Source organism: Cervus canadensis, chromosome 8 (assembly GCF_019320065.1).
Source record: "Cervus canadensis isolate Bull #8, Minnesota chromosome 8, ASM1932006v1, whole genome shotgun sequence".
Taxonomy (NCBI): Eukaryota; Metazoa; Chordata; class Mammalia; order Artiodactyla; family Cervidae; genus Cervus; species Cervus canadensis.
Genome location: NC_057393.1, coordinates 65,112,005 through 65,132,972, shown reverse-complemented (window position 1 = coordinate 65,132,972; position 20,968 = coordinate 65,112,005). Strand labels below are relative to the sequence as shown.

Here is a 20,968-nt window from a genome sequence, read left to right as displayed (position 1 = left end):
TCCTAGTACATAGGAACTCTTTACACAAAAACAACTGGACTCCTGAAAGCAGGATGTAAAACTCTCATGTGAAAGATGTCCTCCTTATACCGGGAGGAAAGAATCAAAGAAAGGCAACTGTGGACAAGTAACTAAAACATATGGGGGACTAAAGGAAGATAAGAATTAGTTTAACAAAATCTGTTTGCACAGATAACGCTTGACTTTGACTCCCTTTTTCTGGTGATAAGAATGCGAATTTCACAAAGCTAAGTTGCTTCTCTTTGCTCAACTTAGTATGTAAACACTTAGTCCAAGCCACTTCTTTGGGTCTTCATTTTTTTACGGGGATTCCCATGTATGCGTAAAAATCTGTATCCTTTCCCCTTGTTAATCTGTCTTACATTAATTTAAAACTCAGGTTCAGGTGGAGACCCCAGGAGGATAGAGGTAAAGTTTTGTGCCCCCTGAACTATATATAAAATAAATAAATACTTACCAACTATTACAGGGGCTACAAGAGACTCTTGAAGGAGGCTGAATCGTGGAGAACCATTACTTTGTTATTTTAAGGTACATTCCTTAAATATTAATTATACTATTTCAAAAAAAAAACAGTGTGAAAGCACATTCTAAAGTTAGATTTGATTTTTAGTATGACCTATTCTTCTGCCTCTCTTCTAGAGAATGAATATTAAACACTGTTCTGATCAATAATGGGAATTCAGTTAGGATTTTTCAAACTGTCTCAACTGAGGAAAGTGGGAGGAAGAGGTGGGAGTAGTATATTAGAATCTCGGGGGAAAGATGGGAGAGCAGATAGAGAAGTAATATCCAGAGTTTAAAAACAAAGCAGCACTTCTATCCAATACTTTTATGTGTTTTCAGTCACAGTATTTAATGTTTTAAAATTTCAAACAACATTAAAAGCAGGGCATATGTTAACCAAAAAAGAGGGGTGGAGAAACACCAGCATAAGGGAATTTTTTAAAATCTGAAGAAATCAGAGACTTCATTTTTTGTCCTCAAACAAAAATGCATACAAAAGGCATTTAATGCATGTTTTGAATCAAACAGACTCAGTAGCCAACTAATCCCAAAAGTAATTAATTCAGGCACAGGAAAAGGTAATAATACTCTTACAGAGTTGTGTCCAGGAACTGAACACCATGACGGTCTAAACTTTAAGTGGAAAAGTAAATCCCCAAACCCAGTATGACACCTTTGTAACTCTGAGTACATACATCTTTATTTCTGACCTTTTGTGTTTCCAGCTGTTATTACCTTTGTAAACTTTCATAGAAAGAGCTCCTTATTATCCTCCTTGCCTTCATCCCCTAGTGCCTTTTACACAATAAGCATACATGCTCAGGTTGAGAACTGCTCTGACTCCTGAATTTCTTGTTCCTCAAGCTGAGTATTCAGAGACAACTAAGATTTTCAATTTAGACTTCTTGGGCTTTCAGTCCTAGAATATATTATTTCCTACTTGCTGTCAGGCTGCAGATCACTGATAAGATTCAAACCAATCAGTTCTCATGATTGAAGCTAGATAAAAAGAATAACTATACTGCAGGCCCCTCCCAGCCCAGAGTCTCTTTGTGGGTACATGGTGGACAGTGTCCTGAAGTCCAAGAAATACCTACCTCTAGCTTCAGAACATCGTGCTGCAGTTTACGCTGAAATTCAAGGAAGTTTTTGATTGTCAGCTTCCCCTTGAGATCAGCTCCAAAAAAGTAGGTTGTGAGGGCTGAACACAAGCCAGACTTGAGGGTGTTACCAGTTGTTGGACGATCTCTGTGACGCATTCCCATGCTGGTTTGGGAGCGAATAATGCTCTGAACCTAATGGAGAAGCAAACCCCAGTCCAGAAAAATATTACAAGGTAGAAAATGTAGAAAAGTAACAGTAATAACAATCAACTGGTTACTATCTGCCTACACTGTACTACAATTCTCTCTTTTATTTTATTATTATTTTTTTTAGTGGAGTGCAGTTTATTACACTGGTGGGCCCAAGGCAAAGTCTACTCTTAGCCAAGGACCCCGACCAGTTTTTGTGAAAATCTTATATACCCTAAGTGTACCTGCTCAAACCCACCTCCTCAAATTCCTTGAAACTAGTCTGGACAAGGTAAAAGAGAGATACGATCAAAGTTAACCCATAATTCATGTGTCACAAGACTAGATAAACAGTGGATATTTATCAATAGGCCTGTGGTCATATCGCGATAAACATACTGGAATTTTCCACTTTGTTCTGTTACAGAGATAATTAGCATATTCTTTTAGGCAACAGGGAGTCCAAGTATAAGTCCTGAGGGTCTTTTATCCAGGGGGTCTGGTTTTCCATTGGTATGCCATTTCTATAGACTCCGGGCACAAAGTTCAGAGTCCATTGGGAGGGTGACCATGAGTGTAGCCTAACGTTCGCAGTCTGGCCTAAGACGGAGTCCAGCTCTGTCTGTTTCCTTCTTCATTCCCCCTTCTTGATGCTCTTAACTCATATTATGAGCATCATTCATAGGGATATATTGCACCCTGACTCCCCGACCACCAATTTGGGAGAATGACATCAACCTTCGGGTTACAAAGTTCATAATACATTGTAAAATTCAGGGTCCACAAAGCAGAAATATCAAGGCAACTATAACAATGGTAAATATAGTTTTCCACCAATCCCCCTTCACCCAAGATAGGACCGAAGTCCAGAAAGGAATGTTTTCTTTTGACATTGCTTTTACCTGGTTTTTCACGTCATCTAAAGCAGTGATACATTACCAGATAAGTCAGGAATGCATACACAACATTCAACCTTAATTATAGCACAGGTCCCTCCTTGAGCAGCTGTGAGTATTTTGAATTACTGCTTTTCTCATTTGGATTTGCTCTTCATTTAAGGCTTGGATGGCTTTTGTTCTATTTAGGAGGGCCTGTTTTGTGAAATTAGTCAAGGCCTCTACTTTAATCATAATATCTGTTGTCCCTTTAGAGGGTATGAATAAGGCAACAATATACTCATACCACTGAAACACAGATCTTGTCCACTTAGCATGTAAATAAGGTAGATTTACCTCGGTGGAAGGGCCCTTATACTGTTATTCTAACTACCCCTACTGCAGTTAAAGTCACAGGTATTGCCCCTTGGATCCATCATACGAGGGTGAAGAGAGCATACCACGCAGACTCAGAAAAAGCTGAGTGGACTGCACAGAGGGACCCCACCGACTCTCGAGAGACTAAGACCATCCTTAAGAAGAAGGAAAAGGAGATCCCGGATGAGCCTCTTGAAGATGAAGCCGCATAATCAACTCCTGCTGCTTGGTCTCATCAATGTGCACATTCCTACGTCAACTCCCACAATACTTCCTACTGTTGGGTAAGTGGGGCTATGCCTCTGTCTGTGATGGATGGACTTCCCTGGTGGCTGTCACCGCTCCGCCAAGGAGATTTTAAACCACTCTGCTCTTTTCTGGGACACAATCATAATCAATTCTCTCTTTTAATGCTTACAACAATCCTATGAGATAAGTCCAATGATTATCCTCATTTTACAGATGAGGAATTTGAGGTATGCTGTTAAGTAACTTGCTTGGAGTCAAGTAGCCAGCAAGTAATAGAACCGGTAACACACATGCCTGACACCTTTATAATTGGGATGCTCTTAAAAATCTCTCTTGAGAAAAAAGTATGCATTTGTTTTAGGCTCAAAACCTCACACACAACACTAAAATAACCATCAACCTCACAGTAATGCCTTCAATACCTCAGAAGACGTTTAAAAATTTCACACTTCTACTATTGACTCTCCAGTTGTGATGAGCGGCAGTACAGCTATAGGCAAATACTTGATATCTAAGAGAGGTAACACATTAAATAGAATGATAATGCAAAATATAAAGTTGGTACGGAGCAATTCTCCAAGAGAAGATGGGGAGTTAGTTTAATCTTTGAGAAATTTTAAATGAGATTTTGAGAAAGAATAATTTTGGGGGCTAGCAACCATGGCCTAACTATTGATATACAAAATGAGCTTTTTGATGCAAGTCTATGATTGCTATAGCATTTTTCCCCCCAACTGGTTCCTGCAGTCTTTTCTACCTCTTTACAAGCTAATAAAAACAACTATTCAGAATAAAATTGTGATATGTAAAGACAGATATTACATAGATAAATAATATGTATAGCCTTGTGAATAATGATTTTTAAATTGCTAAATTAGAAAAGTATAATATTTAAAAACTTAAGATTTGTAACAATGGATTTACTTTAGTTAAATGTCTTTATTTTATTTATTAACTATGACCATACAAAAGACTTACTTAACACAACTGAATGGTCCTGGCTCTAAAAAGTAACAGTAGTATAGTGGAAAGACATGAGATGAGGAATAAGGAAACATGAGGTCTAATTATGTTGTTCTGCAGTACAAGCACAATTTATATAGGTCATTTAACTTCTTTGGGCCTTAGTTTTCTCACTGGAAACGTTCACGGTTAGAGGACACTGTCTCTAAGTTTCCTTATAACTATGTTAATATCACAAATACTTCTGATTATGATTTTTTTCTGGGTTCATGTTTTATCAAGTGAATAAGACTGATGTTTGTTTTTCATGCACATAGAGACTTGAAAGATGGATTTTCAAATTATTTACGTTGAAGATTTTTAGACTTCAAATTGAAATACAGGATAATCAGTGCAGTGCTGCTGATATTTGAAGGCAATACACAATGCATTTTCTCTGCCTAACTGTGAGAACTGAAGAATTTTTCAGTAGCAGTGAATCAATATTGAGTACCACTGTCAGGACCTGTCATGATTTAAATTTTGCCTGTGCTATAATATTGTAGCTTATACACTTCCTAGGGTGGAAACTGTGTGTTAGCTTCAAAAGTGTGGTGCTGAGAGTCTGTGTGAAAATTTCATCCCCTTTCTCTGTCTCACAACTGACAGGTATTATTCCTCACACTTTAATACTAAAGAAATTTCTATCATGGCCTGGGTGAATGTAGCCCTGACAGTTATAAGTTTTTTAAAAAAATATCTTTTGGCCGCTGCTGCTGCTGCTAAGTCACTTCAGTCATGGCCGACTCTGTGTGACCCCACAGACAGAAGCCCACTAGGCTCCCCCGTCCCTGGGATTCTCAGGCAAGAACACTGGAGTGGGTTGCCATTTCCTTCTCCAATGCATGAAAGTGAAAGGTGAAAGGGAAGTCGCTCAGTCCTGTCCGACTCTTAGCCACCCCATGGACTGCAGCCCACCAGGCTCCTCCGTCCATGGGATTTTCCAGGCAAGAGTACTGGAGTGGGCTGCCATTGCTTTCTCCGATCTTTTGGCTAGGTTAGTTCTATTTTATGATCTACTAAGAAATGGGTTAAAGAAAAGGATCCATGCGGAAGAAAGATCAGAGAAAGCTCACACTTTATTTAGAGTTGAGGAATGCTTTTCAGTTTATTTTTTATTATTTATTTATTTTGGCTGTGCCACACAGCATGTGGGATCTTCTCTGACCCCTAAGGACCAGGGATTGAACCCATTCCTCCTGTGGTGGGAGTGCAGAGTTCTAACCACTGGACCACCAGGGAAGTCTGAGTAATGCTTTTTAGTAATTTATGTTTATGCACATGAAAGTGATTTTTGAAAATGATGAATGAAAGAGTAACATCAGGTATTAGTTTGCCTCATGTCACCTTCACTTGGAAGACACATAATGATGAAATGTGTGTGTCTTCATATTGGTCTGTTTAACTTTTTAAAATAAGCTCGACAAACACACTGTCAAGAAAATACCTATTTAGCTAGAAATCAAAGCAAAGTTTGAATGATTGAAAACTTAGTGCACTTTCAACCTAATGAATTATTATATTGCCCAAAAATGTAAAACACAGAAAGATGAAGCTGAGAAACTTCTCTAATAAGAGCTATTTATCCCCGAGTCACCTTATAATTATTTTTCTAAAGAGTTTTTACATCAAAATTTCTTGTGATCAATATTACAAGTCACATTAGTTTAACACATCCACTTATCAGGGGATCATATTAGATGAAATTTATATTCCCTTCTCTGTCAGGTGAACAGAATGATGAAGTGATTGCTACGAGTCATTCAGCCTATCAACAGCAATGCCAAAAATACTGCCAAAAATGTGGAGAAAAGGGAACTCTCATGTACTACTAGTGGAAATGTAAACTGGTGTAGCCATTATGGAAAACAGCATGAAAGTTTCTCAAACATTAAGACCAGAACTACCATATTCAGCAACTCCACTACTGAGTATTTATCCAAGGGAAATCAAATCACTGTGTCCAACAGATATCTTCAGCTCCCCACCATATACACTGCATTATTATTTACAATAGCCAGGACATGGAAACCACCTAAGTGTCCCACTGGCAGATGAAGGATACAGAACATATCACACACACACACACACATACACACACACACGGGAATGTTATTCAGACATGATAAAAGAAGGAAATTTTGCCATTTGTGACAACATGGATAAACACTGAGGACATTATGCTACATAAAATGTCAGACAGAGAAAGGCAAATACTATATGATCTCAATTATATGTGGAATCCAAAAAACAGCTGAACTCATAGATATAGAGAACAGATCGTTGGTTGCCAGAAGCGAGGGGTTGAGGGTGGGCAAAAGGAATGAAGGTGGTCTAAAGGTATAAACTTCTAGTTATGAGATAAACAAGACTTGGGGAGGTAAGCATGGAGACTATAGTCAGCAAAACAAAATTGTGTATTTGAAAGTTGCTAAGAGAGTAGATCTTAAAAGTTCTCATCACAAGAAAAACAAAATTATAACTGTGTGATGATGAATATTAACTAAACTTATTGTGGTAACACTGTAATATATATATATAAGTCAAATCATTACATCACACACCTAAAACTAATATAATAAGTTAACTATGTCTCAATAAAAATAAAATAGTTCTGTGTAAAGTAAAATAGTTCTGTATAAAATAAAATTTAAAATATGAAAATAAGTTCTATTTACAATCATTTGAGGCCACCCAGTAATATCAGTTAAGTGCAGAATTACAGAAAACTGAAGGTATTAGATGGACATAGCCTGCAAATTGAATAAATATCTATAGGTATTTTGAAATATTTGTCTCTGTGTATTGATCACAATAAACTGTAGAAAATTCTTAAAGAGATGGGAATACCAGACCATCTGACCTGTCTCTTGAGAAACCTGTATGCAGGTCAGGAAGCAACAGTTAGAACTGGACATGGAACAACAGACTGGTTCCAAAGAGGAAAAGGAGTACGTCAAGGCTGTATATTGTCACCCTGCTTATTTAACTTACATGCAGAGTACATCATGAGAAACGCTGGGCTGGAAGAAGCACAAGGTGGAATCAAGATTGCCGGGAGAAATATCAATAACTTCAGATATGCAGACAACACCACCCTTATGACAGAAAGTGAAGAGGAACTAAAGAGCCTCTTGATGAAAGTGAAAGAGGAGAGTGAAAAAGTTGGCTTAAGGCTCAACATTCAGAAAACTAAGATCATGACATCTGGTCTCATCACTTCATGGGAAATAGATGGGGAAACAGTGGAAACTGGCTGACTTTATTTTTCTGGGCTCTAAAATCACTGCAGATGGTGATTGCAGCCATGAAATTAAAAGATGCTTACTCCTTGGAAGGAAAGTTATGACGAACCTAGATAGCATATTTAAAAGCAGAAACATTACTTTGCCAACAAAGGTCCATCTAGTCAAGGCTATGGTTTTTCCAGTGGTCATGTATGCATGTGAGAGTTGGACTATAAAGAAAGCTGAGTGCCGAAGAATTGATTGCTTTTGGACTGTGGTGTTTGAGAAGACTCTTGAGAGTCCCTTGGACTGCAAGAATATCCAACCAGTCCATCCTAAAGGAGATCAGTCCTGGGTGTTCATTGGAAGTTCTGATGTTGAAGCTGAAACTCCAATACTTTGGCCATCTCATTCGAAGAGTTGACTCACTGGAAAAGAGCGTAGTGCTGGGAAGGATTCGGGGCAGGAGGAGAAGGGGACGACAGAGGATGAGATGGTTGGATGGCATCACTGACTCGATGGACATGGGTTTGGGTTGACTCCGGGAGTTGGTGATAGACAGGGAGGCCTGGCGTGCTGCAATTCATGGGGTCGCAGAGTCGGACACGACTGAGCGACTGAACTGAACTGAACCTGATACTTTCTCCTACTTCCTTTTTGCCCCATTACTCATTTTGAATACAAAAGTATTTTCTTGCACATATATATTTTTTACTGTTTTGAAAACACTTCTATTAATCATAATAAGTATACCTGGAGAGGTACCATTACCCTCCAAGGACAGAAGTGTGATGGAAATGTAATCTCTTCCTAGAATTCAGAAGAAACTATATACATTTATGGCCTTCCCTGGTGGCTCTGATGATAAAGAATCTGCCTGCAATGCAGGAGACCCAAGTTCAATCCCTGGGTCAGGAAGATATCCCCTGGAGAAGGGAATGGCTACCCACTCCAGTATTCTTGCCTGGGGAATCCCACGAAAAGAAGAGCCTGGTGGGCTGCAGTCCATGGTGTTGCAAAGAATCAGACACAACTGAGCGACTAAGCACAGCACAGCATATACATTTATGGGTAGAACCTGCTACAGTAAAAGGTATGGTATCATCTTTCCTTCCCTCATAGGTATCCTTTCAGAACATATGTCATACATCCTTGTATTTTGGAATTTACTGGCACAAAGAAGCTATTTAATAAATACTGACTAATATATGATTGAAGAGCCATAACTTAGCCTCTCAACATTAGAGTCTAATTCATGTTGGGGAATTAGAGCAACCTTGACCTGAATCATATGCTGAAATAATTCCTTACATTTAGAGTAAAAACAAACAAAAAACCCTCACCTATTGTAAGTGGAGATAATTCTGAAAAATGATACTTTAGGTACTCCAAAAATTGGATAGCATCAGAATATACTATCAAGGCCAAAGTAACTCCAAGGCACATGAAAATGTGTTAAACATTAATGTATTTAAAGGAAATTTCCAGGAAAACTTGCCTGTTCAAATTCTTCCATGTCTACTTCTCCATCTCCATTCAAGTCAAACATCTTGAAGGCAATTTCAAAATTTCTCTGAGGAGCTGTAAGTTAGAAAGGACAGGAGGGAAGGAGGGAGGAAAGACAAAAATATTTAGAAGGTGTTGACCAAAAGTAAAAAATCATTGCTTTTTAAGACAAAAGGATGGTTAAACATTAAAATGTAACTTCAGGTCAAAGAATGCCACCACATTTATCTTGATTAACCTTTTAGCAACAGTTCTTAAAGCCAAGAGAATTTTACCATGGTCAGTAAAGATAGTACTTATCTATCTTTGTGTTTCAACACTCTCTTAAATACTTTCTTAGAAACCATCCTCTCTTAATTGAATAACATTAATGTTGTTCTGTTACTTAAATACAGTGCTATTTATCTGGGCATGAAAGTCTATTTGGGGTAAGATATACTGCTGCAAAGTAAGAAGCTGAAACTATCTTTGTCTTGCCCTTTTAAAACAAGCAAGCTTTCTACCTTGTTCTTTCTAGTCTCTCCATTGTAAGTACAATTGGGAGTTCAGTGGATATCACTCTGCCAACAGGTTATTATCGACACTTTATTGATACCATTCTCCTCAATGTCACTATAGCTCTGTGGTAAGGCAGAAAAGCATACTGTCAGATACCCAGTCCCCTGTTTTAATTGTGTCAGCTTGATACATAAATTACTGAGTAAAGTATACTTAAATGTTTAAAAATCAAAATGAAAAATGCAAAGCTTGAGAAGACGGTATATTTTTTTCCCTTAAGTGAATGGTGAAAGTGTTTCAAGACTTCTTTAATGTCCCCAGATCAATCAAAATAAAATTATTATATTTGTACATTAGGATAAAATATAAATTCAACAGCCCTCCTCTCCTTGCTTACCCTGCTAAATATTCTAGTAAAGAAAACTAGGGACTTCCCTGGTGGTCCAGGGGTTAGGACGTGGCACAGTCACTGCAGGCGCCCAGGATCAATCCCCGGTTGGGGGACTAAGATCCCAGAAGCTGTGTGGCATGGCCAAAAAAAAGAAAACTAAGTCACTTACTTCCTTCGGTGCTTCAAATTTATATAGCTATAGAAAATAAAAGTAAAATTTCCTATATACATCCTAATACTGCTGAATTAAATTTTCAGTTAATATCACTTTTAGTTAAAAAAATTAAAGACAATATGTAGACAAAAAAGTAAACAAGGGCTTAGTATATTATGCATTACTGTATACAGTTCATATTCCTGTCTTGCTCATTAATTTGTCAGTATCAACACTGTCTAAGCTTAAATTCCATTTTCAGCTAGCTAGCCTACTAGGTGGGTCAGCTCCCGGTTTTTAGTTGCCTGGGTGAATCACATGTTTCTCAGTTTCCAACTGCCTGTTTCACTTGCTAATGGCTTCCAACAGGTTTGCTTTTCTTAGGCCACCAGTATGACTGCTAAGAAGGATGCAGGGCAGGGGGGTGGGGATTAGATTTTTGTATATTTATTGTCACTTCTTAAATTATTCCCATTTGTCTGGATGCTATCTTCTACTGAAGAGTTACTATGTGCCAAGCACTGAACTGGATAATTTTAGGCTGTTTTCTAATTTTGAACTCTCAATCCTAAAATTATTTCTTTCTTATTTTTTTTTTAAACAGAGTAGGATGTTGGGGTTCCAAGCCACTAAATGACTCACTCAAATTCACACAACTAATAGGCAACAAACAGAACTGGTAAGTGACTGAGGTCAACAATGACTTCAAAGCCCATAAACTATTCATTATGTTCCACAGCCTCCAATATGAAAATTGTGGTTCTTACAATAATAAACACATACTCTGCATTCTGGTATGTTCTAACTTAGAAACAAAACAACAAAACATGACTCACTGGTTATGTCAGTCTCTGAAATAGCTTAGAGTTTCAAGTTTCATCTAAAGGACATTCCTGACATCAAAGAAACATTGCATGTGCAACGCTCAGTAGTTTAAGCTTAGTTGTAATCATAGGCATAGGCAACATCAGATTCTGTAATGGGTTTGTCATGTTTTTTAAAAATTCTGAATATAAATTCTGTTCTTCCCTATTGTCTCACAAACTTAGCTCACTTCACTCACATACATTATTTACCTAATCCTTGTAGATACTTGGGAAATTTTAACAACTGCAGATAATGTGAGGCCGCTGAAAGTCTTAAGTAGGGGAGTGCCACAATCACACAGGCATTTAAAAAGAACTTCTCTGGCTACAGTATGAAGAATGTACTGGAAAACAAAATTCAGTCTCAGAGAACATCATTAAAGCTCCTGAAACTTGAAAATGTGAACTGAGGTGATGGCAGTGGTCATGGAGAGAAGAAAACAAATTTGAAATAACTTAAGGAGGCAGAAAGTATATAACTTAATGATTAATTAGCTGTGATGAACTGAGAGTAAAAAAGGCTGACAGCATGACTGGCTTAGGTTACCCTGGTAGCTTATTACATATCATTAACCAAGAGGAAAAGACAATGTAAAAGATTTGAGGGAAAAAGGATTTCAGACAAGATCTGCTGAATTCAAGGAGTCCACAGCATATTCTGATGAAAATGTTCAGGAGATAGCTGGAAATATGGGTCTAAAGCTTAGAAGACAGAGCTTAAAGTTAGTAGTCACACTACCATGAATAGATACACACCTACATATGCATGCTCAGTCGTGTCTGACTCTTTGTGATCCTATGGACTGTAGCCCACCAGGCTCCTCCATCCATGGGATTATCCTGGCAAGAATACTGGAGTGGGTTGCCATGCCCTCCTCCAGGGGATCTTCCCGATCCAAGGATCGAACACACACCTCCTGCATTGCAGGCAGATTCTGTACCACTGAGCCTCCCGGTTAGCTTCAAAGACCTGAAATGAAGATGTCCAAGGAGAACTGAAGATTGAGGAGAAGTGTACAGAAAGGATAGAAAGTAGTTGGAAGCTAATATTTAAGGTGAAAGTAAAAAGAGAGGAAGTAGTGACAAAGTGGTATCACACCATCAAGAGAAATGTGGTACAAAATGAATAGAAATAGGGGAAGATTTGGCCAGAGGCACTCAAAGGGTTGCTATTCATGAATTACAGCAGCATTCTCATTCCCTGTCTTCACTGATTACAGAGACAATGCAGAGTTTTTAAATTTTTATGTTTATCATGATCTTCTATTCCTACTGTCTTACGAGTTCTGTGATGGCACATGCACAGGCATTTAAATGACTGAATGAGTTATTCTGGCAACTCATACTTAATATGGTCTCCTACAACTAAGGTTAAACACACTTTACCAAACAAAGAACATCTTGTACTGCTTGAGGTTTCTTTATCTTTTTAATCCTGGCTTACTCTCAAACACAGTATTTGCTTTACGTGGAACAACTGTAAGAGTGTTTATTCAAGAATATGCGTTGACACTCTCAGGCTGAGCTCTTGTGCCCTGGTCACTGATACAGCATGTCAGGACAGCAGCCATGCACATTCTGATCTCATTTAGGCCTTAGCAGTCCATCATGCAAGGTCCTTCTAGTAGTTTTCTCAGGTTGTTCAATCTTCATTTGCTGATCACATCAAAGCACTCAAGACAAACAAGTAAAAAACCAGCTTGCCTTAAGTGAAACATGCTACAAAGGAATAAGCTGCTAGGCCATTTTCTTGTACTCTCTTGTTTCCCTTTGAAAGCAGACTTCAGAGTAATTTTTAAATCTAGCTGCTCTGGAAAGCTAAAAGTATCTTGAGTTCACATTAATTCACAACCAACTGCCATGGAAAGGTAGAGAGAGGGGAATTCTTTTGAATTTCAGGCTACTTGTACAGTGAACAGTGAAGCTTCGCCCCACCCATCCTTGTGTTAATGGTTCAATCTATTTTCTGCACAGCAATATCTAAAACAATCATATGTTGGGACTGATTAAAACAATGAGATTCTATACAAAGTTCATCACTCTACATCTTTAACCATAATTCCGTGATAGTTTTTACTACAAGTAAATGTAGATACATTAGATCTTGTTTTAGTGTAGAATAAAACATTTTTATGTTATTCTATCATCAACAATAATGACAATAGCAATAACAACTTTAGACTTGTTAAAAGCACAGTAGATTTTTCTACACTGTTTTAGTAATAAGTAAAAAAACCATGTTTTTCTGTGTATGTAAGTCAAATAATCAGATAGCAACAACATTAGCTGTCTCAAAATTGTCATGACTGTTTCACTTACTTTTTTTTTAATAGAAAATGCAAAAGACTTGGGCTCTAATTCTGACTTTTCCAATCTAATGAGTTATTATGTCTTAAATTCTTTTTTGGTAGTACTGACTGAATGAACAAAAAAAAACTGAATAGGTTAGATTCTAAACAAGTTTCTTATTTTCTGTTAGTTTGGTTCTCCTACCACAAAATTCCCATCTTACTGGGAATGCAAACTAGTATAGCCACTATGGAGAACAGTGTGGAGATTCCTTAAAAAACTGGAAATAGAACTGCCATATGACCCAGCGATCCCACTCCTGGGCATACACACCGAGGAAACCAGATCTGAAAGAGACACGTGCACCCCAGTGTTCATCACAGCACTGCTTATAATTGCCAGGACATGGAAGCAACCTAGATGCCCATCAGCAGACAAATGGATAAGGAAGCTATGGTACATATACACAATGGAATATTACTCAGCCATTAAAAAGAATTCATTTGAATCAGTTCTAACGAGATGGATGAAACGGGAGCCCATTATACAGAGTGAAGCAAGCCAGAAAGATAAAGACCAATAAAGTGTACTAATGCATATATATGGAATTTAAAAAGATGGTAACAATAACCCAATATGCAAAACAGAAAAAGAGACACAGATGTACAGAACAGACTTTTGGACTCTATGGGAGAAGGCGAGAGTGGGATGTTTTGAGAGAACAGCATTGAAACAAGTATACTATCAAGGGTGAAACAGATCACCAGCCCAGGTTTGATGCATGAGACAAGTGCTCAGGGCTGGTGCACCGGGAAGACCCAGAGGGATGGGATGGGGAGTGAGGCGGGAGGGGGGATCAGGATGGGGAACACATGTAAATCCATGGCTAATTCATGTCAATGTATGGCAAAAACCACTACAATATTGTAAAGTAATTAGCCTCCAACTAATAAAAATAAATGAAAAAAAAAAAAAAGAAGAAAAAAATTCCCACCTTACTATTCCTATTGTAAAATGATGCATAGGACAAATAAGGTAATTAATATGCAATATCAGAGAACTCTGAGTGAGGAGAAAAAACTGTATGATGAACCTCCATTCAGTGATGAACCTGCCTATTGAATTTGTAAGGATGATCATATAGCTTCTGATTATTTCTGAGGGAAATAATAATGTCTAACCATTGCTGACCATATTAATTGAACTTTTCTTCTCATGCAGAATGGGCTTCCCAGGTGGTTCAGTGATAAAGAATTCCACTGTCAAAGCAAGGAGACACAGGAGATATGGCTTTGATCCCTGGGTCAAGATATCCCCTGGAGGAGGAAATGGCAACCCACTCCAGCATTCTTGCCAGAGAATCCAATGGACATATGAGCTTAGCGTTCTACTGTCCATAGAGTTGCTCAGAGGTGGATACAACTGAGCAAACACCCACCACCACCTTCTCATGTAGAGCTCAAATCTAATTCTTTGTAGCTCTTACAAATTGTCCTAATTTTTGAGAGAAATAAAAAATATAACTGCTTCTCACCTTTATGATGTCCCTCTGAATACATAAGAACATAGTGTCATGTCTCTACTAAAGGTTTCTCAGAACCTCTTTCCAGAACGTCAAGGTTATTTTGTAATAGCCTTCTCTGGGGTACTTTAGATGACCAATGGCTCCCGTAAATGCAATATTCTAAAATGGTTAATTCTGGAAAGACTGATCCTTTCTAATAACAGTAGGACTTCTCTGCAGACTAATACATTAACATTTTTCTTATATGAGGGGGCATAATGTTTCGCTTTTCCACATTCAGTTCAGTTGCTCAGTTGTGTCCGACTCTTTGTGACCCCATGAACGGCAGCATGCCAGGCCTCCTTGTCCATCACCAACTCCCGGAGCCCACCCAAACCCATGTTCATTGAGTCAGTGATGCCATCCAACCATCTCATCCTCTGTCGTCCCCTTCTCCTCCTGCCCCGAATCCTTCCCAGCATCAGGGTCTTTTCAAATGAGTCAGCTCTTCGCATCAGGTGGCCAAAGTATTGGAGTTTCAGCTAACATCAGTGCTTCCAATGAACACGCAGGACTGATCTCCTTTAGGATGGACTGGTTGGATATTCTTGCAGTCCAAGGGACTCTCAAGAGTCTTCTCCAACACCACAGTCCAAAAGCAATCAATTCTTCGGCACTCAGCTTTCTTTATAGTCCAACTCTCACATCCATTCATGACCACTGGGAAAACCATAGCCTTGACTAGGTGGACCTTTGTTGGCAAAGTAATGTTTCTGTTTTAAATATGCTATCTAGGTTGGTCATAACTTTCCTTCCAAGGAGTAAGCATCTTTTAATTTCATGGCTGCAATCACCATCTGCAGTGATTTTGGAGCCCAGAAAAATAAAGTCAGCCAGTTTCCACTGTTTCCCCATCTATTTCCCATGAAGTGATGAGACCAGATGTCATGATCTTAGTTTTCTGAAAGTTGAGCCTTAAGCCAATTTTTTCACTCTGCTCTTTCACTTTCATCAAGAGACTCTTTAGTTCTTCTTCACTTTCTGCCGTAAGGGTGGTGTCATCTGCATATCTGAGGTTATTGATATTTCTCCCAGCAATCTTGATTCCACCTGTGCTTCATCCAGCCCAGCATTTCGCATGATGTACTCTGCATGTAAGTTAAATAAGCAGGGTGACAATATATAGCCTTGACATACTCCTTTTCCTCTTTGGAACCAGTCTGTTGTTCCATGTCCAGTTCTAACTGTTGCTTCCTGACCTGCATACAGGTTTCTCAAGAGACAGGTCATGTCTGTATCCCATCTCTCTCAGAATTTTCCACAGTTTATCATGATCCACACAGTCAAAGGCTTTGGCATAGTCAATAAAGCAGAAATAGATGTTTTTCTGGAACTCTCTTGCTTTTTCGATGATTCAGCAGATGTTGGCAATTTGATCTCTGGTTCCTCTGCCTTTTCTAAAACCAGCTTGACCATCTGGAAGTTCACGGTTCACGTACTGCTGAAGCCTGGCTTGGAGAATTTTGAGCATTACTTTACTAGCGTGTGAGATGAGTGCAATTATGCGGTAGTTTGAGTATTCTTTGACATTGCCTTTCTTTGGGATTGGAATGAAAACTGACCTTTTCCAGTCCTGTGGCCACTGCTGAGTTTTCCAAATTTGCTGGCACATTGAGTGCAGCACTTCCACAGCATCATCTTTTAGGATTTGAAATAGCTCAACTGGTAATCCATCACCTCCCACTAGCTTTGTTCGTAGTGATGCTTCCTAAGGCCCACTTGACTTCACATTGCAGGATGTCTGACTCTAGGTGAGTGATCACATCATCGTGAATATCTGGGTAATGAAGATTTTTTTTGTACAGTTCTGTGTATTCTTGCCACCTCTTCTTAATATCTTCTGCTTCTGTTAGGTCCATACCATTTCTGTCCTTTATTGAGCCCATCTTTGCAATAAATGGGCAATGTTTGCAATGTTCCCTTGGTATCTCTAACTTTCTTGAAGAGATCTCTAGTCTTTCCCATTCTATTGTTTTCCTCTATTTCTTTGCATTGATTGCTGAGGAAGCCTTCCCTATCTCTCCTTGCTATTCTTTGGAACTCTGCATGCAAATGGGTATATCTTTCCTTTTCTCCTTTACTTTTCGCTTCCTTTCTTTTCACAGCTATTTGTGAGGCCTCCTCAGACAGCCATTTTGCTTTTTTGCATTTCTTTTCCTTGGGGATGGTCTTGATTCCTGTCTCCTGTACAATGTCACGAACCTCCATCCATAGTTCATCAGGCACTCTGTCTATCAGATCTAGTCCCTTAAATCTATTTCTCACTTCCACTGTATAGTCATAAGGAATTTGATTAGGCTAGAGCAAAGGAGTAGAAAAACCTGCAAGATTAGATTTCAAAAAAGTTGCCCTCTCTCAATTCTCCTTAATTCTTCAAGGTATGATGGCTAGCTACAGTCTGGAATCTTTCTGCCTTTTTTTTTTTTTACTCAGAGTGGAAGCATTGTAGTTGTATTATAGTATTTCCCTGTGATAATTTAGCTTTCAAAGGACTCTACATAAAGTGAAAATATCCTAAGAATTTTTAAAAAACATACTTAAGCAAGAGCAGATCAATTTTTGTTTTCAATGACATACTTGCTTTCTAAGTCTGATCTGATTTCTGTTAGTAACTATTTTACAGGTACTCTTTGATAATCTATTAACCTTTTCAGCATTTTCTAATATTAGGTTTCATGCTACATGCCAGGCTAACACTATAGCTAGCAAACAGACTGCAAATATTTGAAAAACAAAAGACTTAAAGAATCATAAAAGATAAGGACAAAGCCAAGAAATATTTCTTATTATAAAGCTATACATTCATTGATATGAATCAGCCATAGATTTACACTTCAATGTATGACAAAACCCACTGAAATGTTGTGAAGTAATTAGCCTCCAACTAATAAAAAAATTAAAAAAAAAAAAAACTTAAAAAAAAAAATAAAAAAAAAATAAAGCTATACATTTTATATTTTATTTTTATATATAGTTAACTTTGTATAGAGGCATATTTATGTGAGGGGCTTCCCAGGTGGTGCTAGTAGTAAAGAATCCACGTGCCAATGCAGAAGACACGAGAGACACTGCTGCTGCTGCTGCTGCTGAGCCGCTTCAGTTGTGTTCGACTCTGTGCGACCCCACAGACAGCAGCCCACCAGGCTCCCCTGTCCCTGGGATTCTCCAGGCAAGAACACTGGAGTGGGTTGCCATTTCCTTCTCCAATGCATGAAAGTGAAAATGAAGTTGCTCAGCTGTGTCCGACTCTTCGTGACCCCATGGACTGCAGCCTACCAGGCTTCTCCATCCATGGGATTTGCCAGGTAAAAGTACTGGAGCGGGGTGCCATTGCCTTCTCCAACAAGAGACACAGGCAGGTTCAATCCCTGGGTTGAGAAATCCCTGGGTTGAGAAGATCCCCTGGAGCAGGAAATAGCAACCCATTCTAGTATTCTTGCCTTGAAAATTTCATGGACAGAGAACCCTGGCAGGTCACAGCCCATGGCGCTGCCAAGAATCAGACATGACTAAGAGACTGAGCACCCCACATTTATGTGAAGCAAGGCGTGTGTGTGGGCGTGCTCAGTCCTGCCCAACTCTGCAACCCCACACACTGTAGCCCAACAGGCTCCTCTGTCCATGGGATTTTCCAGGCAAGAATACTGGAGTGGGTTGCCATTTCCTGCTCCAGGGTATTTTCCCAACCTAGAGATGGAACCCATGTCTCTTGTGTCTCCTGCACTGGCAGGGGGGATTCTTTACCACTGCTCTACCTGGGAAGCAAGACATAGCATGAACAGTATCAGTGGCTCAAAAACTTAACAGTTGCACGCTTTCTGCTTCAACTCAGAAGTCCGGTAGACAGGCCTGCCCTCATCTTTGTCTTGTAGAATAATCTAATGGCTAAAAAATACCCACTATTAATTGTGCCATCCATCTGAAGTCACTGGAGATGATGAAAATAACTATAACATTTTGCTCTGGAATCAAAATGATTATTCTTAAAATGCAAGATGTGAAACGGCAAATGAAAAGATCCACATCTACTACAATTGGTTACAGAAGACACTGTAGTGTGAAATAAAGTTAAAATCAAGACTTTCTCAGTTGGTTGTATTAGAATTACAATTTAAAACACTGTAATAACTTTCAGACTACATTAACAAATTTTAGTTAATAACCATTTAGTGACTGAATATGCTCAAACAAGGGTAAGTTAATTAGACTGTTTCCTGAATATGTTTTCTGTAGTTGTGTAGCTGTGTGTTCCCATTAAGTTGAAATACAGGGGAATCAAACTATATAATATAAAACAATGAACATTTTACCACTTAAAATATCTAGTTTCTCTGATGAGCAATTTGAAACGATAAAGTGGTATGACATTTTTATTGGTAACTTCTGGAGTTCAATATCAAGAAAATTTCCTTAGTGGAGGGAAAAAAGACAGTAAGGTGATCTGAAATAGCCAAAGTTAATGGTATTCTAGTGTTTCTTCTTAAGTTTGCTCTTTTAACATGGTGGAGGGGAAACACTCCATGATTGAAACGACAAATGCCAAGGGTAAAGAAAAAGAGGCCCCAATTATCCAGGAGGAAAAAAAGTTATAAAGAAAAAAGTATTGAGTTGTACCATAATTCTCCACAACACTTGGATACTGCAGAGCAAGTACTATAGAATCTTGAGGGAAAGTAATCTTAAGGGTTACATACAAGTCAACTCATCATTTAACTACATTAGCAACAGAAGATAGTCTCAGACATTCAAGAACTAAGAAACTGTATAATCCACAAAACTTTCCTAACAAAATTCCACAAAAACACAGTAACAAAATTCATAAGCAGGGATTGGTAAACTATGATGTGCTGGCTATTTGTTTGTGTGTTGTTCATGGCTGCTTATAGCTGAGTAGCTGTAACACAGACCTTATGGCCAGCAAGCTTAAAATAGTTATCTTGCCCTTTAAGAAAAAGTTTGCCAACCCTTGGTTGAGGAAATTCTTTAGCCAAAGATGACAAAAAAAAAAAAAAATCAATCAAAACAAAGACTGGGAAGATGAGATCAATTAAGAAGTGAGCAGTAAGTTAAGTGAGCAATAAAATCAGTAGAAGTTAAGCTTAAATAATGGTTATTAATAAAACAATCATGGCATGTGGCATTTATTAAATGCTTATTATGTATCAGGCACTTTATATAAATTATTTAATCCTCCCAATCATTCTGTGACACTGTACTAATATATCCATCCCCTGTTAAAAAAGAGGGAACTGAGGTACTGGGTGTCCAGAATCAAAGAGCCAAGATTCAAATCTACACATTCTTCTAGAGTATGCACCACTCTTAGTCATTATACAAAAGTGGTTATAAAAATAATAAAGTATAAGATAGTCCTGAAAGAGAAAATATATAAATGTAAAATTATTTTTAAAAAATGACTTCGAATAAAAAATACCAGATTAAAACTGTAAAAACAGAGTGTAGAGAAGATAGTGAATGGAAGATAAATTTCTTGATTTCCAATAGAAGACATCAAAAGAAATAGATGATTCTGTCCTATACAAAAAGCCATGTCACCCTTGAACTCCCACAGATACAGACACACATCCTGATCCAGGGATCAAACCTGGGTCTCCTGCACTGCAGGCAGATTCTTTAATGTCTGAGCCACCAGGGAAGCCCAGATAAATCATGTCTTCTCCAAACCCCCATAAATACATATAGACATACATATTTAAATTAATTCAAAGGTTACCACAAATAGGAGAGCATTCAAATTATTTGGGAGAAAAACTCTCAATGAACAAAGCAAAAGTTTGAAAGAAAAAAATGGAAGAAAGCACAGAAAAAAGATATAACGTGACAGAAGAACAAATAAATCACAACAAAGTTAAATGAACTAAACTGCTCTATTAGAAGACACAGAGCATGTCAGATTGCATTTGTTATTTATAAGAAATATATTGAAAACAAAATACTACAAAAAGTAAAGAATAAGAGGAAATACAGGAAAACAAAACAGAAAGAAAGCAGAGGTGGTATTAATAATATGAGATAGAAATGAACCAAGAGCAGAAGAAGGACTAAGAAGGATTAAGAACAAACACCATTTCCATATTACTCATAATTACCATCCATAAAGAACATCTATTATATATCTTTATGTACAG

General features: G+C 38.1%; 1 protein-coding gene across 5 annotated transcripts in view; it reads right to left on the bottom strand.

Annotated features, from left to right (window-relative positions):
• MICU1 (mitochondrial calcium uptake 1) overlaps window positions 1–20,968 on the bottom strand; it is a 221,350-nt gene that overhangs the window by 91,588 nt on the left and 108,794 nt on the right. For all 5 annotated transcript variants that reach the window (XM_043476629.1, XM_043476631.1, XM_043476632.1 and 2 more), the window contains 2 exons: window positions 9,050–9,132; window positions 1,626–1,823 (listed from right to left, as the gene is read on the bottom strand). In XM_043476629.1, the coding sequence (XP_043332564.1) occupies window positions 1,626–1,823; window positions 9,050–9,132 (281 nt within the window). The remainder of the gene's footprint in view (window positions 1–1,625; window positions 1,824–9,049; window positions 9,133–20,968) is intronic.